Raw genomic sequence first — 22,973 nt, forward strand, 5'->3', positions numbered from 1 at the left:
TGCTAATCCCCCCACACACAATGCTAATCTCCCCCCACCACACACAGACATAATGCTAATCTCTCCCCCACACACAAACATAATACTAATCTCTCTCCCCCCACACACAGACATAATGCTAATCTCTCTCTCCCCCCACACAGACATAATGCTAATCTCTCCCCCCCACACACAATGCTAATCTCCCCCCCACACACAATGCTAATCTCTCCACACACACACAGACATGATGCTAATCTCTCCCCCCCACCACACACATACAATGCTAATCTCTCTCCCCCACACACAGACATGATGCTAATCTCTCCCCCCACACACAGACATGATGCTAATCTCTCCCCCCCACACACACACATAATGCTAATCTCTCCCCCACACACACAGACATAATGCTAATCCCTCCCCCCACACAGACATAATGCTAATCTCTCCCCCCACACACATAGACAAGATGCTAATCTCTCCCCCACACACACAGACAAAATGCTAATCTCTCTTCACCCCCCAAACACAGACATAATGCTAATCTCTCCCCCACACACAGACATTATGCTAATATCTCCCCCACACACACAGACATGATGCTAATCTCTCCCCCCCACACACATGATGCTAATCTCTCCCCCACACACACAGACATGATGCTAATCTCTCCCCCCCACACACATGATGCTAATCTCTCCCCCCCACACACAGACATGATGCTAATCGCCCCCCACACACAGACATAATGCTAATCTCTCCCCCACACACACAGACATAATGCTAATCTCTCCCCCACACACACAGACATGATGCTAATCTCTACCCCCCACACACAGACATAATGTTAATATCTCCCCCCACACACAGACATGATGCTAATATCTCCACCACACACACAGACGTGATGCTAATATCTCCCCCCACACACAGACATGATGCTAATATCTCCCCCCACACACACACACACAGACATAATGCTAAGCCCCCCCACACACACTATGCTAATCTCTCCCCCCCACACACAGACATGATGCTAATCTCTCCCCCCCCCCACACAGACATAATGTTAATCCCCCCACACACACTATTCTAATCTCTCCCCCCACACAGACATAATGCTAATCCCCCCACCACACAGACATGCTAATCTCTCCCCCCCACACACAGACATGATGCTAATCTCCCCCCCACACACACACACACATAATGCTAAGCCCCCCAACACACACTATGCTAATCTCTCCCCCCCACACACAGACATAATGCTAATCTCTCCCCCACACACAGACATAATGCTAATCTCTCCCCCCACACACAGACATAATGCTAATCTCTCCCCCCACACACATACATAATGCTAATCTCTCCCCCCACACACAGACGTAATGCTAATCCCCGCCACACACAATGCTAATCTCTCCCCACACACACAAACATAATGCTAATCTCTCCCCCCACACACAGACATAATGCTAATCTCTCCCCCCACACACAGACATAATGCTAATCTCTCCCCCCACACACATACATAATGCTAATCTCTCCCCCCAACACACAGACGTAATGCTAATCCCCCCACACACAATGCTAATCTCCCCCCACCACACACAGACATAATGCTAATCTCTCCCCCCACACACAAACATAATACTAATTCTCTCTCCCCCCACACACAAACATAATGCTAATCTCTCTCTCCCCCACACACACATAATGCTAATCTCTCCCCCCACACACAGACATAATGCTAATCTCTCCCCCCACACACAGACATAATGCTAATCTCTCCCCCCACACACAGACATAATGCTAATCTCTCCCCCCCACACACAGACGTAATGCTAATCCCCCCCACACACAATGCTAATCTCTCCCCACACACACAAACATAATGCTAATCTCTCTCTCCCCACACACACACAGACATAATGCTAACCTCTCTCTCCCCACACACACACAGACGTAATGCTAACCTCTCTCCCCACACACACAGACGTAATCCTAACCTCTCTCTCCCCCACACACACACAGACGTAATGCTAACATCTCTCTCCCCACACACACACAGACATAATGCTAATCTCTCTCTCCCCCCCACACACATACATAATGCTAATCCCCCCCACACACAATGCTAATCTCTCCCCACACACACAAACATAATGCTAATCTCTCTCTCCCCACACACACAGACATAATGCTAACCTCTCTCTCCCCACACACACAGACGTAATCCTAACCTCTCTCTCCCCCCCACACACACAGACGTAATGCTAACATCTCTCTCCCCACACACACACAGACATAATGCTAATCTCTCTCTCCCCCACACACATACATAATGCTAATCTCTCCCCCCCACACACAGACATGATGCTAATCTCTCCCCCCCACACACAGACATGATGCTAATCTCTCCCCCCCACACACAGACATGATGCTAATCTCTCCCCCACACACAGACATGATGCTAATCTCTCCCCCCCACACACAGACATTATGCTAATCTCCCCCCCACACACACACAGACATGATGGTAATCTCTCCACACACAGACATAATGCTAATCTCTCCCCCACACACAATGCTAATCTCCCCCACACACAATGCTAATCTCTCCACACACACACACAATGCTAATCTCTCTCCCCACCCACACAGACAGAATGCTAATCTCGCTCCCCCCCACACAGACAGAATGCTAATCTCTTCCCCCCACCACACACATACAATGCTAATCTCTCTTCCCCCACACAGACATGATGCTAATCTCTCTCCCCCCCACACACAGACATGATGCTAATCTCTCCCCCACACAATGCTAATCTCCCCACACACACACAGACATGATGCTAATCTTTCCCCCACACACACAGACATGATGGTAATCTCTCCACACACAGACATAATGCTAATCTCTCCCCCCCACACACAATGCTAATCTCCCCCCCACACACAATGCTAATCTCTCCACACACACACAGACATGATGCTAATCTCTCTCCCCCACCACACACATACAATGCTAATCTCTCTCCCCCACACACAGACATGATGCTAATCTCTCCCCCCCACACACAGACATGATGCTAATCTCTCCCCCCACACACACACATAATGCTAATCTCTCCCCCACACACACAGACATGATGCTAATCTCTTCCCCCACACACATGATGCTAATCTCTCCCCCCACACACACAGACATGATGCTAATCGCCCCCCCCACACACAGACATAATGCTAATCTCTCCCCAACACACACAGACATAATGCTAATCTCTCCCCCACACACACAGACATGATGCTAATCTCTACCCCCCACACACAGACATAATGCTAATATCTCCCCCACACACAGACATGATGCTAATATCTCCCCCCCACGCACAGACGTGATGCTAATATCTCCCCCCACACACAGACATGATGCTAATATCTCCCCCCACACACACACTATGCTAATCTCTCCCCCACACACAGACATGATGCTAATCTCTCCCCCCACACAGACATAATGTTAATCCCCCCCACACACACTATTCTAATCTCTCCCCCCCACACAGACATAATGCTAATCCCCCCACCACACAGACATGATGCTAATATCTCCCCCACACACACAGACATGATGCTAATCTCCCCCCACACACACACACACAGACATAATGCTAAGCCCCCCCACACACACTATGCTAATCTCTCCCCCCCACACACAGACATAATGCTAATCTCTCCCCCCACACACAGACATAATGCTAATCTCTCCCCCACACACAGACATAATGCTAATCTCCTCCCCCACACACATACATAATGCTAATCTCTCCCCCCACACACAGACGTAATGCTAATCCCCCCCACACAATGCTAATCTCTCCCCACACACACAAACATAATGCTAATCTCCCCCCCCCCACACACAGACATAATGCTAATCTCTCCCCCCACACACAGACATAATGCTAATCTCTCCCCCACACACACACATAATGCTAATCTCTCCCGCCACACACAGACGTAATGCTAATCCCCCACACACAATGCTAATCTCCCCCCACACACATACATAATGCTAATCTCTCCCCGCCACACACAGACGTAATGCTAATCCCCCCACACACAATGCTAATCTCCCCCCCCCCACCACACACAGACATAATGCTAATCTCTCCCCCCCACACACAAACATAATACTAATCTCTCTCTCCCCCCACACACAGACATAATGCTAATCTCTCTCTCCCCCACACACACATAATGCTAATCTCTCCCCCCCACACACAGACATAATGCTAATCTCTCCCCCACACACAGACATAATGCTAATCTCTCCCCCCCACACACAGACGTAATGCTAATCCCCCCACACACAATGCTAATCTCTCCCCACACACACAAACATAATGCTAATCTCTCTCTCCCCACACACACAGACATAATGCTAACCTCTCTCTCCCCACACACACAGACGTAATCCTAACCTCTCTCTCCCCCACACACACACAGACGTAATGCTAACCTCTCTCTCCCCACACACACACAGACATAATGCTAATCTCTCCCCCACACACAGACATGATGCTAATCTCTCCCCCCCACACACAGACATGATGCTAATCTCTCCCCCCACACACAGACATGATGCTAATCTCTCCCCCCACACACAGACATGATGCTAATCTCTCCCCCCCACACACAGACATAATGCTAATCTTTCCCCCCACACTCAGACATAATGCTAATCTCTCCCCCCACACACAGACATAATGCTAATCTCTCCCCCCACACACAGACATAATGCTAATCTCTCCCCCCACACACAGACGTAATGCTAATCTCTCCCCCCACACACAGACATGATGCTAATCTCTCCCCCCCACACACAGACATAATGCTAATCCCCCCCACACACAATGCTAATCTCTCCCCACACACACAAACATAATGCTAACCTCTCTCTCCCCACACACACATACGTAATGCTAACCTATCTCTCCCCACACACACACAGACGTAATGCTAACCTCTCTCTCCCCACACACACACAGACATAATGCTAACCTCTCTCTCCCCACACACACATACGTAATGCTAACCTCTCTCTCCCCCCACACACACAAACATAATGCTAACCTCTCTCTCCCCACACACACACAGACATAATGCTAACCTCTCTCTCCCCCACACACACATACGTAATGCTAACCTCTCTCTCCCCCCACACACACAAACATAATGCTAACCTCTCTCTCCCCACACACACACAGACATAATGCTAACCTCTCTCTCCCCACACACACATACGTAATGCTAACCTATCTCTCCCCACACACACACAGACGTAATGCTAACCTCTCTCTCCCCACACACACATACGTAATGCTAACCTCTCTCTCCCCCACACACACAAACATAATGCTAACCTCTCTCTCCCCACACACACAGACATAATGCTAACCTCTCTCTCCCCACACACACATACGTAATGCTAACCTATCTCTCCCCACACACACATACGTAATGCTAACCTATCTCTCCCCACACACACACATACGTAATGCTAACCTATCTCTCCCCACACACACATACGTAATGCTAACCTCTCTCTCCCCACACACACATACGTAATGCTAACCTCTCTCTCCCCCCACACACACAAACATAATGCTAACCTCTCTCTCCCCCACACACACACAGACATAATGCTAACCTCTCTCTCCCCACACACACATACGTAATGCTAACCTATCTCTCCCCACACACACACAGACGTAATGCTAACCTCTCTCTCCCCACACACACACAAGACGTAATGCTAACCTCTCTCTCCCCACACACACACAGACGTAATGCTAACCTCTCTCTCCCCCCACACACACACAGACGTAATGCTAACCTCTCTCTCCTTACAGGATCTTCTCTAGGGAATACCTACTGCAACACATTCACCTGTCCTCACTGGCTGACACTCACACACTCAGGTAAGACGTAACGCATGCACACACACGGCTCTCTTACCTCGATGACGGTCCACTGCTCCACTACGATAGTGTCGTTGGCAGGAGGGGCAGTACTTCTCTCTTCATAGACAAACAGCCCCTCTAGGGACCTGGGCACGGGCTCACCTGACAACACAACACAACACACACACACACACACACACAGACAGACTCACGTTGTTGTCCTGGCACCACACTGCCAGGTCTCTGACCACCTCCCTATAGGCTGTCTCATAGTTGTCGGTGATCAGGCCTACCACTTTTGTGTCATCAGCAAACTTAATGATGGTGTTGGAGTCGTGCTTGGCCATGCAGTCATGGGTAAATAAGCAGTACAGGAGGGGACTAAGCACATACCCCTGAGAGGCCCCAGTGTTGAGGATCAGCGTGGCAGATGTGTTGTTGCCTACCCTTACCACCTGGGGGCGGCCCGTCAGGAAGTCCAGGATCCAGTTGCAGAGAGAGGTGTTTAGTCCCAGGGTCCTTAGCTTAGTGATGAGCTTTGAGGACACTATGGTGTTGAACGCTGAGCTGTAGTCAATGAACAGCATTCTCACATTTCCCACCTGTCACATTTGTTAAGCTGGGAAAGGGCAGTGTGGAGTGCAATTGAGATTGCGTCATCTGTGGATCTGTTGGGGCGGTATGTGAATTGGAGTGGGTCTAGGGTTTCCGGGATGATGGTGTTGATGTGAGCCATGACCAGCTTTTCAAAGCACTTCATGGCTACAGACATGAGTGCTACAGGTCGGTAGTCATTTAGGCAGGTTACCTTGGCGTTCTTGGGCACAGGGACTATGGTGGTCTGCTTGAAACATGTAGGTATTAGACACGGTCAGGGAGAGGTTGAATGTTGACCTGTTTAAAGGTCTTGCTCACATCGTCTATGGAGAGTGTGATCACACAGTCGTCCGGAACAGCTGGTGCTCTCATGCATGCTTCTGTGTTACTTGCCTCGAAGCGAGCATAAAAGGCATTTAGCCCGTCTGGTCACTAGGCAGCTCGCGGCTGGGTTTCCCTTTGAAGTAATAGTTTGCAAGCCCTGCCACATCCAACAATCATCAGAGCCGGTGTAGTAGGATTCAATCTTAGTCCTGTATTGATGCTTTACCTGTTTGATGGGTTGTCTGAGGGCATAGCGGAATTAATAACTGCACGCTCCCTCAAAATTTGAGACATCTGTGGCACCTGTGTAATGATCATGCTGTTTAATAGCTTCTTGATATGCCACACCTGTCAGGTGGATGGATTATCTTGGCAAAGGAGAAATGCTCACTAACAGGGACGTAAACACATTTGTGCACAACATTTGAGAGAAATAAGCTTTTTGTGCTTTTATTTCAGCTCATGAAACATGGGACCAACACTTTACTTGTTGCGTTTACATTTTTGTTCAGTGTATCAACACACAATGCATATCAACCAGAAAACATTAAATCATACATAAGCTATGAGTTACACGAATGCAATCGGTGGACAGACGTGCATCACCAGATACCTTAACATAGCTGCTGAACTGCAATGTGAACAATGCTCTACATGAGGCAGTGAATTCTAGTCAGTACTGAAAGTATGTCATTGGAATGACAATGAGGTAGTTAAAGACATGAAGCAATAGGCTGTGTGTGAGAGAGCGACAGACCCCCGTGTGCTATATTCTCAGGCCCCAGATGTCTACAAATTATGTGGATTTTATGCTGCCAGTCTATGGCGGAACAGGAAGCCAGGTTGGGAAGAGAGCTCCAAATATAGCCACAGTGGGAGAAGAGGGAGGGAGAGGAGGAAGAAGATGAGGAGGCCTTACAACTCCTAAGCAAGATGTCACTGATGTACATGAATCTTACATCCACCTTAGAAGTCTCTCTATATCTTTGTATTTGACAGTACCTTTGGGTGTGTCCCAGTACACAAACGAGTCCACCAATGACCAGCCTTTACGGTAGTAGGCTGCAGTCAGCTCCAGCCAATCGGCCTCCAGCCCGCTGACCATTTGACCCTTCCTGGAAACGCGCATGGACAGCGCCCCCTGGTGGTACTGGCAGGCCAGAGCATCCACCGGAGCACAGCCTGGTGCCCACGAGTGGAAAAACACCAGCAACCTCAGGTCTGAGAGAGAGGGGGAGGAGGGAGACAGGGGGAGGAGGGAGAGATGGAGGGGGGGGAGAAGAGGGGAGGGGGGGGAGAAGAGGGGAGGGAATATGCAGAGCGGGAGGGAGGGAGGGAGAGACGGAGAGAGAGAGAGTCAGTTCAATCTGCCAGTTCTAGCCATCACGGAGGAGAAGAAAGAAGATGCAGAGATAAAACACATTCAATGAGGTTATGGGAACTATAACGAACTCAACTCGCTCTGCTTAGGACAAAGACATGTCAGTCTGTATGGTTGTCTCTGTAGTGAGGAGTTGTGCCCTGCTTGGTGGGTGAGGGTTATCTCTGACAGATAGCCCTGGGGCAGGAAAGGCCACACAACACAGAGTTCAACTGAACTACACTGACATCACAACCCACATGTCAACATTGTTCAGGGGAGGAGACAGATGAGGAGAGAAGTAGTCTCACATTGCCATCCTTCCAAGTCATGAGAAAGTGGAAGCCTGAGAGCTGAGGAAAGATGAGAACAGAAAAGAGGAGGAGAGGAAAGACAAGAAGAGGAAAGACGAGAAGAGGAAAGGAAAGGAAAGGAAAGGAGAGAAGAGAAGAGGAAAGGAGAGAAGAGGAAAGGAGAGAAGAGGAAAGGAAAGGAGAGAAGAGGAAAGGAGAGAAGAGGAGAGGAAAGGAAAGGAGAGGAAAGGAGAGAAGAAGAGACACGGGACGAGAAGAGGAAAGAAAACAAGAATCTCACCAGGGCTGTAGGTAGGGCTGTGCTCCTCCAGGTCTCTGTCTCCATCTCCAGGAGGGGTACATGGAGGGGTGCGTGGGAGGGATCGGCAGCCCCTCCTGGGGCTAGGCACCCTACCGTTACTGCCCCCTCCTCCAGCCTGCTGGAGCACCGAGCCCACAAACCTCACGCCCCCCCGGGCACTACTGTTCACCCTGTCAATGAGTGCTCTAACAGTGTCCACTGTCAGGGACTCTCCTGGGATAGGCCACTCCTCCACCCTCAACACCGGAACACTGTGACACATGGACACCGCCTGCTTGCTAGGAGACAGAGAAGAGAGGAGAGAACATAAAATAAAATAAATGAAAAGAGACAGATATTCAGTCAGGTTCAAACTGTTAATCATTGATTATCACAAGCGGCATACAGGTCATTCATTCGTCATTCATGTGTTTTGACTGTTAGCTACTCTGATGGCTGTAAAGATCTGTATGGATTAGTTTGGTAAATGGTATCACGCTACTGAGCCCTATCCAGCTGGAGAGTTCATACTTGATTTGTTTTTGTCAATGTTTGCACAAAACTTATAAATCATTAATGAGATGACGACTACTTTCTAAGCATTACATAAAGGATAAACAACCATACCAAATAGGTAGTGTATATACTGTAGTATATTCATATTAAAATAAAACACCCTTATATTTTAATTATATTAATTAAATATAATAATATTACAGGTATGACAATAACACAGGGGGCACCATGTGTGAGGCTCTGCAACCCTATTGAGAGATATGTTGTTGTCAGGGTACATTTCTACCCAATGGCAGCCCCTGAAGCTGAGAGCCCCCCAAAACATCCTCTCCAGAAGTCTCCCCCGCCCTTCCTTCTTAAACAGCAGTCTGACCTCCCACTGACTTTGCATTCAATATGCAGCTACATCTATCATTCATATATTTCCCAGGTTGGCTGGGATAAGTCTGGGTGGCTTGTTTCAATGCTGAGCTCAGATACATTAAGGGATGGTGGGGGGTTAAGGCGTCAGCATGCTTCAGTTCGGCTGGCGGCTAGCAAACCGAACGAGTGTGCTCGCATACTCCCTTCGCTTGAAAAATGAGAAAAAAGCGGCAATAGTACTGTATGTCCATTTTGAGACGCCGTAACCAGTATACACTTCCTCAAAATAGCCAGAATTAGCCTGAGATAACTCAAGAAATCTGTCATAAATGTTTACCCTTTTGCCGAGGAGATCTTAGTCGCGCAATTTGACATCTAACTAAGATGTTTGGTGCAGTTTTCTCAATGAAAGAATTTGCATGAAAACGAGTCGATTAACACTGAATGACAACAAATATTTTATTGGAGAAACCCTACTGTTGACCAATCACCGACAAAGAAGCGTAGACTTTGGCTCCGAACTTCAGCTTGCCTCCAGAAAATAATGTGTGTCCCCGAACAGCTGAAAAAACCCTCACCGATGTCCAAAACTAACAAAAATGTCACCATAATATATGCACGAACTCTTCCGAACTGTTTCGTCTGGGAAGCATGTGGACACCTTTAGGGGTTGTTGTGACGACTTAGGCCTAGACACAGATTTCAGGTCAGTCTGTGTTTTACCTTCCTAATGGTTCAAACTGATTCTAGAAATGGGGCAATTTCTACCTGGAGAAGCAGCTCCTGTGTGTGTGTGTGTGTGTGTCTGGTACCTGAGTCGTGGTCGGGCGAGTATGGCTCGGTAAAGCAGGCTGAAGGGCAGGGAGCGTGTACGTCCAACAGAAAGGATGATGGGATGCAGGGTGGTGAGGACATAGCCCTGGGTATAATAGGGTTGCAGGGCCTGGGGCAGCTCACACAGAGTGGATACATACTGTACCGTGGGGCGACTACCTGGAGGGGGAGAGGAGAGGAGACAGATGAACAGAAAGGATGACATTTACATTTTTTGTAATTTAGCAGACGCTCTTATCCAGAGCGACTTACAGTTAGTGAGTGCATGCATTATTTTTTATTTTTTTCATACTGGCCCCCGTGGGAATCAAACCCACAACCCTGGCGTTGCAAGCGCCATGCTCTACCAACTGAGCTACATCCCTGCCGGCCATTCCCTCCCCTACCCTGGATGACGCTGGGCCAATTGTGCACCGCCCCATGGGTCTCCCGGTTGCGGCCGGCTACGACAGAGCCTGGAATCGAACCAGGATCTCTAGTGGCACAGCTAGCACTGCGATGCAGTGCCTTAGACCACTGCGCCACTCGGGAGGTCAAGTGGCAAGGAGAGGAGGAAAGAAGAAAGAGAGAAGGAGGAGGAAAGAGAGAAGGAGGAGGAAAGAGGAGGAAAGAGGAACAGAGTAAGTCAATAAAATCCCAAGCAACAGAAACTAGAGGAATGAGAAGTAGAGGCCAGCAGCAGGACATCCTTCTTCCTCTGTCTGAAGATTAACCCCAGAGGAGTCCCAGTCCTGAACTGACCTGACCACCAATCAGATCTTCTCCTATGTCTGTCTGTCTGTTTATAATATCTTTAGCAGGCCCATTCTGTTCCCTAGTCACTCCCAGAGGAGATAGAGAGTGGAGAGAAGATCAGTCTGGAGAGACGGGACTGTCCCATAACATTTACGTCATTTAGCACACACTCTTATCCAGAGCGACTTACAAATTGGTGCATTCAACTTATGATCAACTGAAGGTAAGGAGGTGCCGTTCCCCTCACAGCTCCGTAGGCAAGCACCATGGTCTTGTAGTAGATGCGAGCCTCAACTGGAAGCCAGTGGAGTGTGCGGAGGAGTGGGGTGACATGAGAGATCTTGGGAAGGTTGAACACCAGACGGGCTAGAGCGTTCTGGATAAGTTGTAGGGGTTTAATGGCACAGGCAGGGAGCCCAGCCAACAGCGAGTTGCAGTAATCCAGACGGGAGATGACAAGTGCCTGGATTAGGACCTGTGCTGCTTTCTGTGTAAGGTAGGGTCGTACTCTGCGAATGTTGTAGAGCATGAACCTGCAGGATCGGGTCACCGCTTTGATGTTAGCGGAGAACGACAGGGTGTTGTCCAGGGTCACGCCAAGGTTCTTTGCACTCTGGGAGGAGGACACAATGGAGCTGTCAACCGTGATGGCGAGATCATGGAGCGGGCAGTCCTTCCCCGGGAGGAAGAGCAGCTCCATCTTGCCGAGGTTCAGCTTGACATGCAGAGATGCGATTCGCCACCTGGTTATCAGAAGTGGGAAAGGAGAAAATTAATTGTGTGTCGTCTGCGTAGCAATGATAGGAGAGACCATGTGAGGATATGACAGAGCCAAGTGACTTGGTGTATAGAGAGAATAGGAGAGAGCCTAGAACTGAGCCATGGCGGACACCAGTGGTGAGAGCACGTGGTGCGGAGACATATTCTCGCCACGCCACCTGGTAGGAGAGACCTGTCAGGTAGGACGCAATCCAAGAGTGAGCAGCGCCGGAGATGCCCAACTCGGAGAGGAGGATCTGATGGTTCACAGTATCAAAGGCAGCAGATAGGTCTAGAAAGATAAGAGCAGAGGAGAGAGAGTTAGCTTTAGCAGTGCGGAGAGCTTCCGTGACACAGAGAAGAGCAGTCTCAGTTGAATGACCAGTCTTGAAACCTGACTGGTTTGGATCAAGAATGTCATTCTGAGAGAGATAGCAGGAGAGTTGGCTAGAGACGGCACGCTCAAGAGTTTTGGAGAGAAAAGAAAGAAGGGATACTGGTCTGTAGTTGTTGACATCGGAGGGATCGAGTGTAGGTTTTTTGAGGAAGGGTGCAACTCTCGCTCTCTTGAAAATGGAAGGGACATGGCCAGCGGTCAATGACGAGTTCATGAGCGAGATGAGGTAAGGGAGAAGGTCTCCGGAAATGGTCTGGAGAAGAGAGGAGGGGATAGGGTCAAGCGGGCAGGTTGCTGGGCCGTCACAAGTCGCAAGATTTCATCTGGAGAGAGAGGGGAGAAAGAAGTCAAAGCATAGGGTAGGGCAGTGTGAGCAGGACCAGAGGTGTCATTTGACTTAATAAATGAGGATCGGATGTTGTCAACCTTCTTTTCAAAATGGTTGAGGAAGTCATCCACAGAGAGGGGGGAGGGAGGGGAGGAGGAGGAGGAGGATTCAGCAGGGAGGAGAAGGTGGCAAAGAGCTTCCTAGGGTTAGAGGCAGAGGCTTGACATTTAGAGTGGTAAAAAGTGGGTTTAGCAGCAGAAACAGAGTAAGAGAATGTAGGGAGTGGAGGAGGGAGTGAAAAGATGACAGGTCCGCAGGGAGTCTAGTTTTCCTCAATTTCCGCTCAGCTGCCCAGAACCCTCTTCTGTGAGCTCGCAATGAGTCATCAAGCCATGGAGCAGGAGGGGAGGACCGAGCCGGCCGGGAGGATAGGGGACATAGAGAGTCAAAAGATGCAGAAAGGGAGGAGAGGAGGGTTGAGGAGGCAGAATCAGGAGATCGGAGGGAGAAGGATTTAGCAGAGGGAAGAGATGATAGGATGGAAGAGGAGAGAGTAGCGGGAGAGAGAGAGCGAAGGTTGCGACGGCACATTACCATGTGAGTAGGGGCAGAGTGAATAGTGTTGGAGGAGAGCGAGAGAGAAAAGGATACAAAGTAGTGGTCGGAGACTTGGAGGGGAGTTGCAGTGAGATTAGTAGAAGAACAGCATCTAGTAAAGATGAGGTCAAGCGTATTGCCTGCCTTGTGAGTAGGGGGGACGGTGAGAGGGTGAGGTCAAAAGAGGAAAGGAGTGGAAAGGAGTGGAAAAAAGGAGGCAGCGAGAAATGAGTCAAAGGCAGACGTAGGGAGGTTAAAGTCACCCAGAACTGTGAGGGGTGAGCCATCCTCAGGAAAGGAATTTATCAAGGCGTCAAGCTCATTGATGAACTCTCCAAGGGAACCTGGAGGGCGATAAATGATAAGGATGTTAAGCTTGAATGGGCTAGTGACTGTGACAGCATGGAATTCAAATGAGGAGATAGATGGGTCAGGGGGAAAGAGAGAATGTCCACTTGGGAGAGATGAGGATTCCTGTGCCACCGCCGCGCTGACCAGATGCTCTCGGGGTATGCGAGAACAAATGATCAGACGAGGAAAGAGCAGTAGGAGTAGCAGTGTTTTCTGTGGTAATCCATGTTTCCGTCAGCGCCAAGAAGTCGAGGGACTGGAGGGTAGCATAGGCTGAGATGAACTCTGCCTTGTTGGCCGCAGAGTTCATAAGCATGCAGACGTTAATGGAGAGAAGTTGTTTACTGTAGCAGACAGACACTTATGCAGAGCGACTGAAATAATGCTGCCAGTAGCTAGGTTTCCATCCAATTTGCGACAGATTTTCATGCAAATATTCTCAAATCTGCATAAAACAATATGCACATTTTACCACCAGAGATGTGTTTCCAGCAAACTGAGTTTTTGCAGATACAGTACCTTGCAAAAGTATGCATCCCCTTTGGCGTTTTTCCTATTTTGTTGCATTACAACCTGTAAATTGATTTTTATTTGGATTTCATGTAATGGACATACACAAAATAGTCCATATTGATGAAGTGAAATGAAAAAAATAACTTATTTTTCTAAATTCAAAAAAATTAATAACGGAAAAGTGGTGCGTGCATATGTATTCACCCCCTTTGCTATGAAGCCCCTAAATAAGATCTGGTGCAACCAATTACCTTCAGAAGTCACATTTTTATTTGATTTTTTATTTCACCTTTATTTAACCAGGTAAGCCAGTTGAGAACAAGTTCTCATTTACAACTGCGACCTGGCCAAGATAAATCAAAGCAGTGCGATAAAAACAACAACACAGACTTACATATGGGGTAAAACAAAACAAAGTCAAAAATACCACAAAAAATATATATAGTGTGTGCAAATGTAGCAAGTTATGGAGGTAAGGCAATAAATAGGCTATAGTGCAAAATAATTACAATTAGTATTAACACTGGAATGATAGATGTGCAAGAGATGATGTGCAAATAGAGATACTGGGGTACAAATGAGCAAAATAAATAACAATATAGGGATGAGGTAGTTGGGCGGGCTAATTTCAGATGGGCTGTGTACAGGTGCAGTGATCGGTAAGGTGCTCTGACAACTGATGCTTAAAGTTAGTGAGGGAGATAAGTGTCTCCAGCTTCAGAGATTTTAGCAATTTGTTCCAGTCATTGGCAGCAGAGAACTGGAAGGAATGGCGGCCAAAGGAGGTGTTGGCTTTGGGGATGACCAGTGAGATATACCTGCTGGAGCGCAGACTACGGGTGGGTGTTGCTATGGTGACCAATGAGCTAAGATAAGGCGGGGATTTGCCTAGCAGTGATTTATAGATGGCCTGGAGCCAGTGGGTTTGGCGACGAATATGTAGTGAGGACCAGCCAACAAGAGCGTAAAGGTCACAGTGGTGGGTATTATATGGGGCTTTGGAGACAAAACGGATGGCACTGTGATAGACTACATCCAATTTGCTGAGTAGAGTGTTGGAGGCTATTTTGTAAATGACATCGCCGAAGTCAAGGATCGGTAGGATAGTCAGTTTTACGAGGGCATGTTTGGCAGCATGAGTGAAGGAGGCTTTGTTGCGAAATAGGAAACCGATTCTAGATTTAACTTTGGATTGGAGATTCTTAATGTGAGTCTGGAAGGAGAGTTTACAGAGAGTTGATTGGGAAACACACCCGGCCAAATATAGCCAAACTACAAAACCTAGATCACAAACATAGAAAATACAACATAGAAAATCACACCCTGACTCAACAAATAAGAGTCCCCAGAGTCAGGGCGTGACAGTAACCCCCCAAAGGTGCGGACTCTGACCACACAACCTTTACTTAACAGGGTAGGGGCCGGGTGGGCATCCCGCCTCGGAGGCGGATCCGGCTCCGGGCGTGACAACCACCTATTCTCCGCCTCCCTGTTGCGCCCCTGGTCTGGTCTGGACCTCGGCGCGCTGCTTTCCCTCTCCTTCCTCCCACTATACTCCAAGCCCTGTCTGGACCCTGGTGTGGGACACCCCGAACCTGGAGAGGGGCTGACGTCTGGGTCTGGACTGGAGCCGCTGACCGGAGCTGGAACGGGCACCGGTGGAGCGGACTGCTCAGGCTCCGGACTGGAGCCGCTGACCGGAGCTGGACTGGGCACCGGTGGAGCGGACTGCTCTGGCTCCGGAGTGGAGCCGCTGACCGGATCTGGACTGGACCCCGGTGGAGCGGACTACTCTGGCTCCGGAGTGGAGCCGCTGACCGGAGCTGGGTCAGGCACCGGTGGAGCGGACTGCTCTGGCTCCGGAGTGGAGCCGCTGACCGGAGCTGGACTGGACCCCAGTGGAGTGGACTGCTCTGGCTCCGGAGTGGAGAAGCTGACCGGAGCTGGATCAGGCACCGGTGGAGCGGACTGCTCTGGCTCCGGACTGGAGCAGCTGACCGGAGCTGGCACAACTGCCTAAGTATGCTCCCCAATCAGAGACAACGAGCGACAGCTGCCTCTGATTGGGAAACACACTCGGCCAAACATAGAACTACAAAACCTAGATCACAAACATTGAAAATACAACATAGAAAATCACACCCTGACTCAACAAATAAGAGTCCCCAGAGTCAGGGCGTGACAGATAGACTACATCCAATTTGCTGAGTAGAGTGTTGGAGGCTATTTTGTAAATGACATCGCCAAAGTCAAGGATCGGTAGGATCCTGTAGGATCCTGTGTACAATCTAAGTGTCACATGATCTCAGTATATATACACACACACACACACCTGTTCTGAAAGGCCCCAGAGTCTGCAACACCACTAAGCAAGGGGCACCACCAAGCAAGCAACACCATGAAGACCAAGGAGCTCTCCAAACAGGTCAGTTGTGGAGAAGTACAGATCAGGGTTGAGTTATAAAAAAATATCAGAAACTTTGAACATCCCACATTGCACCATTAAATACATTATTTAAAAAATTTTAAGAATATGGCACCACAACAAACCTGCCAAGAGAGGGCTGCCCACCAAAACTCATGGACCAGGCAAGGAGGGCATTAATCAGAGAGGCAACAAAGAGACCAAAGATAACCCTGAAGGAGCTGCAAAGCTCCACAGCGGAGATTGGAGTATCTGTCCATAGGACCACTTTAAGCCGTACACTCCACAGAGCTGGGCTTTACGGAAGAGTGGCCAGAAAAAAAATAAGCAAACACGTTTGGTGTTCGCCAAAAGGCATGTGGGAGACTCCCCAAACATATGGAAGAAGGTACTCTGGTCAGATGAGACAAAAATTGAGCTTCTTGGCCATCAAGGAAAATGCTATGTCTGGCGCAAACCCAACACCTCTCATCACCCTGAGAACACCATCCCCACAGTGAAGCATGGTGGTGGCAGCATCATGCTGTGGAAATGTTTTTCATCGGCAGGGACTGGGAAACTGGTCAGAATTTAAGGAATGATGGATGGCGCTAAATACAGGGAAATTCTTGAGGGAAACCTGTTTCAGTCTTCCAGAGATTTGAGACTGGGATGGAGGTTCACCTTCCAGCAGGACAATGACCCTAAGCATACTGCTAAGGCAACAGTCAAGTGGTTTAAGGGGAAACATTTAAATGTCTTGGAATGGCCTAGTCAAAGCCCAGACCTCAATCCAACTGAGAATCTGTAGTATGACTTAAAGATTGCTGTACACCAGCGGAACCCATCCAACTTGAAGGAGCTGAAGCAGTTTTGCCTTGAATAATGGGCAAAACTCCCAGTGGCTAGATGTGCCAAGCTTATAGAGACATACCCCAAGAGACTTGCAGCTGTAATTGCTGCAAAAGGTGGCTCTACAAAGTATTGACTTTGGGGGGTGAATAGTTATGCACGCTCAAGTTTTCAGTTTTTTTGTTTTATTTCTTGTTTCTTTCACAATAAAAAAGAATTTGCATATTCAAAGTGGTAGACATGATGTGTAAATCAAATGATACAAACCCCCCAAAAATCAGTTTTAATTCCAGGTTGTAAGGCAACAAAATAGAAAAAATGCCAAGGGGGTGAACACTTTTGCAAGCCACTGTAAAAGCCTGTGCGTGATGACATAGTGCACATAAAAATAACTTTGGCCATTCAATTCCCATGTACCGAGTGAAAAATACAAGTTAAATGGGTTTCCATAGTATTTTCAACTTTACTGATAGTTTCGTCACAAAAACTGTTTAGTTATATAGCAAATGTGCACATGCCCTCTAGCCAACAGCTCGCAGATACAGTGCAGGAAGGCTTCCTACATTATGATATTATTATGGATAAGAGCGATATTATTCTTCAAACGGCAGCTAAGCATCGATCATCTTGTCACCAGAATAAGACCCTTGATATTTATTGGAAAGGAGCATCAAGCTCATGACCTTGCACATTCACCTATGGAGGACTAAAAGTGCCACAATTAAATAAATAAATACACCATTAAATAATTACTTAAATGTGTCATTAATTAATTCAAATTAGAATTAAATACATAAATGTGTTATTAAATGTGTCATTAATTAATTCAAATACCGATTCATTTTATGTAAAATACATATATAATAATTTCACTATTTACATTTACATTTCATGGTCCTGCGTTGGAGTGCTTCCTGAATTACTTAAAACTGTCAAACTGACCCATCAAAAGTTGGTAGGCGGAACCTAACGCCTGATTGGTTACCCTCTGCATCAAGCCAAGACAAATCAATTCCGGATAATGTCAGCAGGTCCTGCTTCTACATCCTCTGCTAAGTTTAAAATGTCTCTAACCAACTCCCTGGAAAGTTCACGGAGATCCTCCATTGTCTCTATCCAGGTTGGCCTACTCTACTTCAGACCAAAGCAATGGATCAGACTAGATTCGCGTTAGCCCCGCCCAGTGACTTTGATGGGCCAGTTTGACAGTTTTAAGTAATTCATGAATCACTGCAATGCAGGATCATGAAATGTAAATGTAAATAGTGAAATAATTATATATGTATTTTACATAAAATGAATCGGTATTTGAATTAATTAATGATACATTTAATTACACATTTATGTATTTAATTCTAATTTGAATTAATTAATGACACATTTAAGTAATTATTTAATGGTGTATTTATTTATTTAATTGTGGCACTTTTAGTCCTCCATATTCACCACCCTGTGAAGTTCATAATTTATTGAATCTGTATCCTAATAAACTGCACGCTTTCCCGAGTCGTAGTGGGAGGACCACACAACATACCATCGCGTGACTCCAAGTTACTTCAATATGATGGTTATTTTATCAATATTTGCGCTTAAAGGCGTTTCCACCGCCATTTCTCTCATAATTAATTTTACAGACACAAAAAGATCCTACCTTGTCGAACAAACAAATTGTCTGTCGGCATTTATAAAATTGTACCGGCATTTCCTGTTTCCATCAGCCCGGTCGTGACTTTTTTCGTCAGGTAATTTATCCGCATGAAATGGTTGGATGGAAACGTGGTTAGTCTCACACTTCAACAACACAACACTTCGCCAACCTTTCTCATAGCGTGCAGCTTATGGTTCCAAAACAAGACACATTCCCAGCTTCCTCTTGCTATGCTGATCAGACAGACATACATCTGTTCCTCCAGTGCTTTCTCTTCCACCACTAACCCGAACAACTAACCCAGGGCAGGCCCCACCACCATGGAACCACCACACACTGTGCTATATATACACACTGTATATAGCTCCTGCTCCAGCTGTGGAAGTGTGTCCAATGTGGTGGTGCTTAACTTACATTGGTTAGCTAATTTTTGAACTGGAGCCATGTGTTGCTGATAAATTAAGGCTGGCATTGGCACTTTGTTTTTCGATTGGTTTGCAGTGTTGCATCGAGTTTGGTGTCTCTTGCATTGATAAATTAGTGTTGGTTGTTTGTGCTGCTGGATTGTTGTTTATGTGGTGTGGTTGTTGTTTAGAAGTTGGTTCTTGTCAGTGATGAGGGGGCGTTGTGTTGATAATATGTGAGGTGTAATCTAGTGGAGTTGTTTTCTCACGGGTCTGTCTGGAGAGCTATAGAACTACCATACTTCCTGTGTCCACAAAGAGGGGCTGTTCACAGGGGCTGGCTCTGTGCCACACACACACACGAGTGCAAGTAAACACAATCAAACTCAAGCATGCATGCAAGCGCACAAAAACACAACACCAAATCAGACGGCCCATTCTTGGACATAAAAACACACTCAACACATTCCAACAGACTGAACAAACACACAAAATTCACTCACTCAAAACTCACTCACACACACACACCTCTGAGACTGAGATAACAGCTTGTTACGGACGTTTCTTCCATGTGAATTTGGCAGGGCCTGGCTGAATTTGGCAACGGTTAAAACAGAAAGATCTTGCCAAGTCCAGATCACAGTGAAATCTCTAGACGAGTGGGTGGCCAGGGAAGCAGTGAAAGGGAAGCTTTTGAGCGGGCGATGTCTCTGTCATCTCACCCGGTGTGTGTGTGTGGCGGGTCCCACCTGAGCTCTAGAGTAAGGAGAGTGACTCTTCGACCAATAGCTCCCTAGAGGAGCTCAATGCCGGGCTATTCATTCAGTTTCCAGTGTCACTAACACACACGTATGTCTCTCTGGCCGGGGCGCTTTTGTCGCTCTCTGTCTCCCTTCTTAAAGCCCCCTCACACCCCCTTCCATCCCCACAGCTCACCCCTGAAAACATACACACTGAGCCCTCTGTTCTCCACTGTGTGTGAGAAAAAGAGAGGAGAGAAGAGGGGGAGCACAGGAGGGGGGAAGAGAGAGGGGGCGACTGTGGAAAGAAGGAGACAAGAAAATGGGGAGAAATGAGAGGGGGAAGGAGAAGGACTGAGATACCAAGTGTGATGCAAAAAAAAGGGGGGTTTACAGAAAGATTTTATGAGCCAGAAAGCTTGTGTGTGTGAGAAAGAGGGATAAGAAAGCTGACAAAAGTAGAAAAGAGAGCGAGAAGAGAAGGAATTAGGGTAAAAGGACACTAAAAGAAAATAGAAAAAAAAAGAGAGAAAGTGATGCTCGATTGATTCCCTCAGAAAGTATTCACACCCCTTGACTTTCTCCACATTTTGCTGTGTTACAAGGTGGGATAAAAATGGATTCATTGTCTTTTTTTTTGTCAACGATCTACACAAAATACTTCGGAATGTCAAAGTGGAAGAACAATTCTAACTATTTTTTTAATGAAAAAAAAACACTAATGTATCTTGATTACAATACTTCTGTAAATGAGATATTTCAGTATTTCATTTTCAATAAATTTGTAAACATTTCTAAAAACATGTTTTCACTGTCATTATGTGGTATTGTGTGTAGATGGGTGAGAAAATTCAGGCTGTAACAAAACAAAATATGGAATAAGTCAAGGGGTATGAATACTTTCTGAAGGCACTGTAGCTGCGTTGTTGCTTAAATGCGATTGGCTGTGGTCTTGGTGGTGGCATACAGCCTGGGAGACAGGGCTGCCTGTCAGGCATCGTTCAGGGCTTAAATGCCCCATAAGGGCTTAGATGCCCCAAGAGGGCTTAGCTCAAGGTAAGGGAAAAGGCCTATTTTTTGGACAAAATAACATGGGAACATATTGCCAATGGGCAAAACATACAGACAATTAAAAATACCACTCAAATGCCGGCATTTGAGCTTGCTAACAGTCTAACTTATAAACTGAAAGCATGATGTTAGCATTAAATGTACCAATGTTTTTGTATTCATATGTCCTCTCTGGACTTCCATATTATGTAGCCACCACTATGCTTGAAAATATGGAGAGTGGTACTCAGTAATGTGTTGTATTGGATTTGTCCCAAACATAACACTTTGTATTCAGGACAAAAAGTTAATTGCTTTGCCACATGTTTTGCAGTATTACTTTAGTGCCTTATTGCAAACAGGATGCATGTTTTGGAATATTTTTATTCTGTACAGGCTACCTTCTTTTCACTCTGTCAATTAGGTTAGTATTGTGGAGTAACTACAATGTTGTTGATCCAGCCTCAGTTTTCTCCCATCACAGCCAATAAACTCTGTAACTGTTTTAAAGTCACCATTGGCCTCATGGTGAAATCCCTGAGTGGTTTCCTTCCTCTCTGGCATCTGAGTTAGGAAGGACGCCTGTATCTGTAAGAAAGCTAAATCAAGCTAATTTTTAAGCTCTTTCTCTGACTCTTCTCTATCACTTGCCTTGGCAAGTTCTGTCTGACTCTGGCGTCATAACTGAGAAGAATGGGAGAAGTGATGCTTTTAATCATCATTTTATCTTGGGAGGCTTTTTATTTGAGAGAAACAGTGGTTTAATTGCCCCTGTGTATTGATACACCATCCAAAGTGTAATTAATAACTTCACCTTGCTCAAAGGGATATTCAATGTCTGCTTTTTTTCTTTTTACCCATCTATCAATAGGTGTCCTTCATAATTCCACTTTGACATTATGGGGTATTGTGTGTAGGTCAGTGACAAAAAACTCAATTTAATCCATTTTAAATTCAGGCTGTAACAACAAAATGTGGGGAGAAAAACCAAGGGGTGTGAATACTTTCTGAAGGCACTGTACTACAGGAATACAGGAGATAAACATTAAAGCGGAGAGCGAGTGTGATACTGTCGATCTCATAGCAAAGAGGAAAGAGTAATCTTAATATGATTATCAAGGCACTTAACCTACTAATGTATCCATCTCTGCTAGCAGATCATTACATTAGCTAAACAGTACACCGTTCTGCCTATCAGGGTCCCTCGAGTTCACTGGAAACTCAATTGAGCCGAGCAGAATTGATTCTTCACAGTGTTGAACCATATCACAACGCCAGCCAGGTCGGCTGAGTACCACTGACCTTGTAGTCTCCTCCAAACTTAAAGAGCAACTGCCCCTAAAAACCAACTTCTCGTTTACAAAACAGCCTGTGGCATCGATATGAGTCATTCTACTGTCAAAATTTACTACAAAGTGTAAATAGAATAATTTTGGTCATAAAGTCAGTCTCGTCCAAAACTTTGTTTTGTGAGACTTGTGGTCATGACTGCATCACAATGTAAATTAAGGTTAGGTTTGTTTCAATCCTGCCCACATGCCCACAGCTGGCAGCACACAAGTAATCATCAATTCGGAGTGCAGCTGCATGCGAACCAATCGTAATACCCGTGGTAAATGTGGGTTGACTTTGGATATCCATATGGAGCTAGTTAGG

At 46.7% G+C, this 22,973-nt stretch overlaps 1 protein-coding gene across 3 annotated transcripts in view; it reads right to left on the reverse strand.

The window, feature by feature from the left end:
- Nucleotides 1–22,973, reverse strand: part of LOC121554970 (raftlin-2-like) — a 34,094-nt gene that overhangs the window by 4,514 nt on the left and 6,607 nt on the right. For all 3 annotated transcript variants that reach the window (XM_045212006.1, XM_041868706.2, XM_045212007.1), the window contains 4 exons: nucleotides 10,518–10,698; nucleotides 8,827–9,125; nucleotides 7,875–8,093; nucleotides 6,007–6,113 (listed from right to left, as the gene is read on the reverse strand). In XM_045212006.1, coding sequence (XP_045067941.1) covers nucleotides 6,007–6,113; nucleotides 7,875–8,093; nucleotides 8,827–9,125; nucleotides 10,518–10,698 — 806 coding nt within the window. The remainder of the gene's footprint in view (nucleotides 1–6,006; nucleotides 6,114–7,874; nucleotides 8,094–8,826; nucleotides 9,126–10,517; nucleotides 10,699–22,973) is intronic.

The sequence above is a fragment of the Coregonus clupeaformis genome, chromosome 40 (assembly GCF_020615455.1).
Source record: "Coregonus clupeaformis isolate EN_2021a chromosome 40, ASM2061545v1, whole genome shotgun sequence".
NCBI lineage: Eukaryota > Metazoa > Chordata > Actinopteri > Salmoniformes > Salmonidae > Coregonus > Coregonus clupeaformis.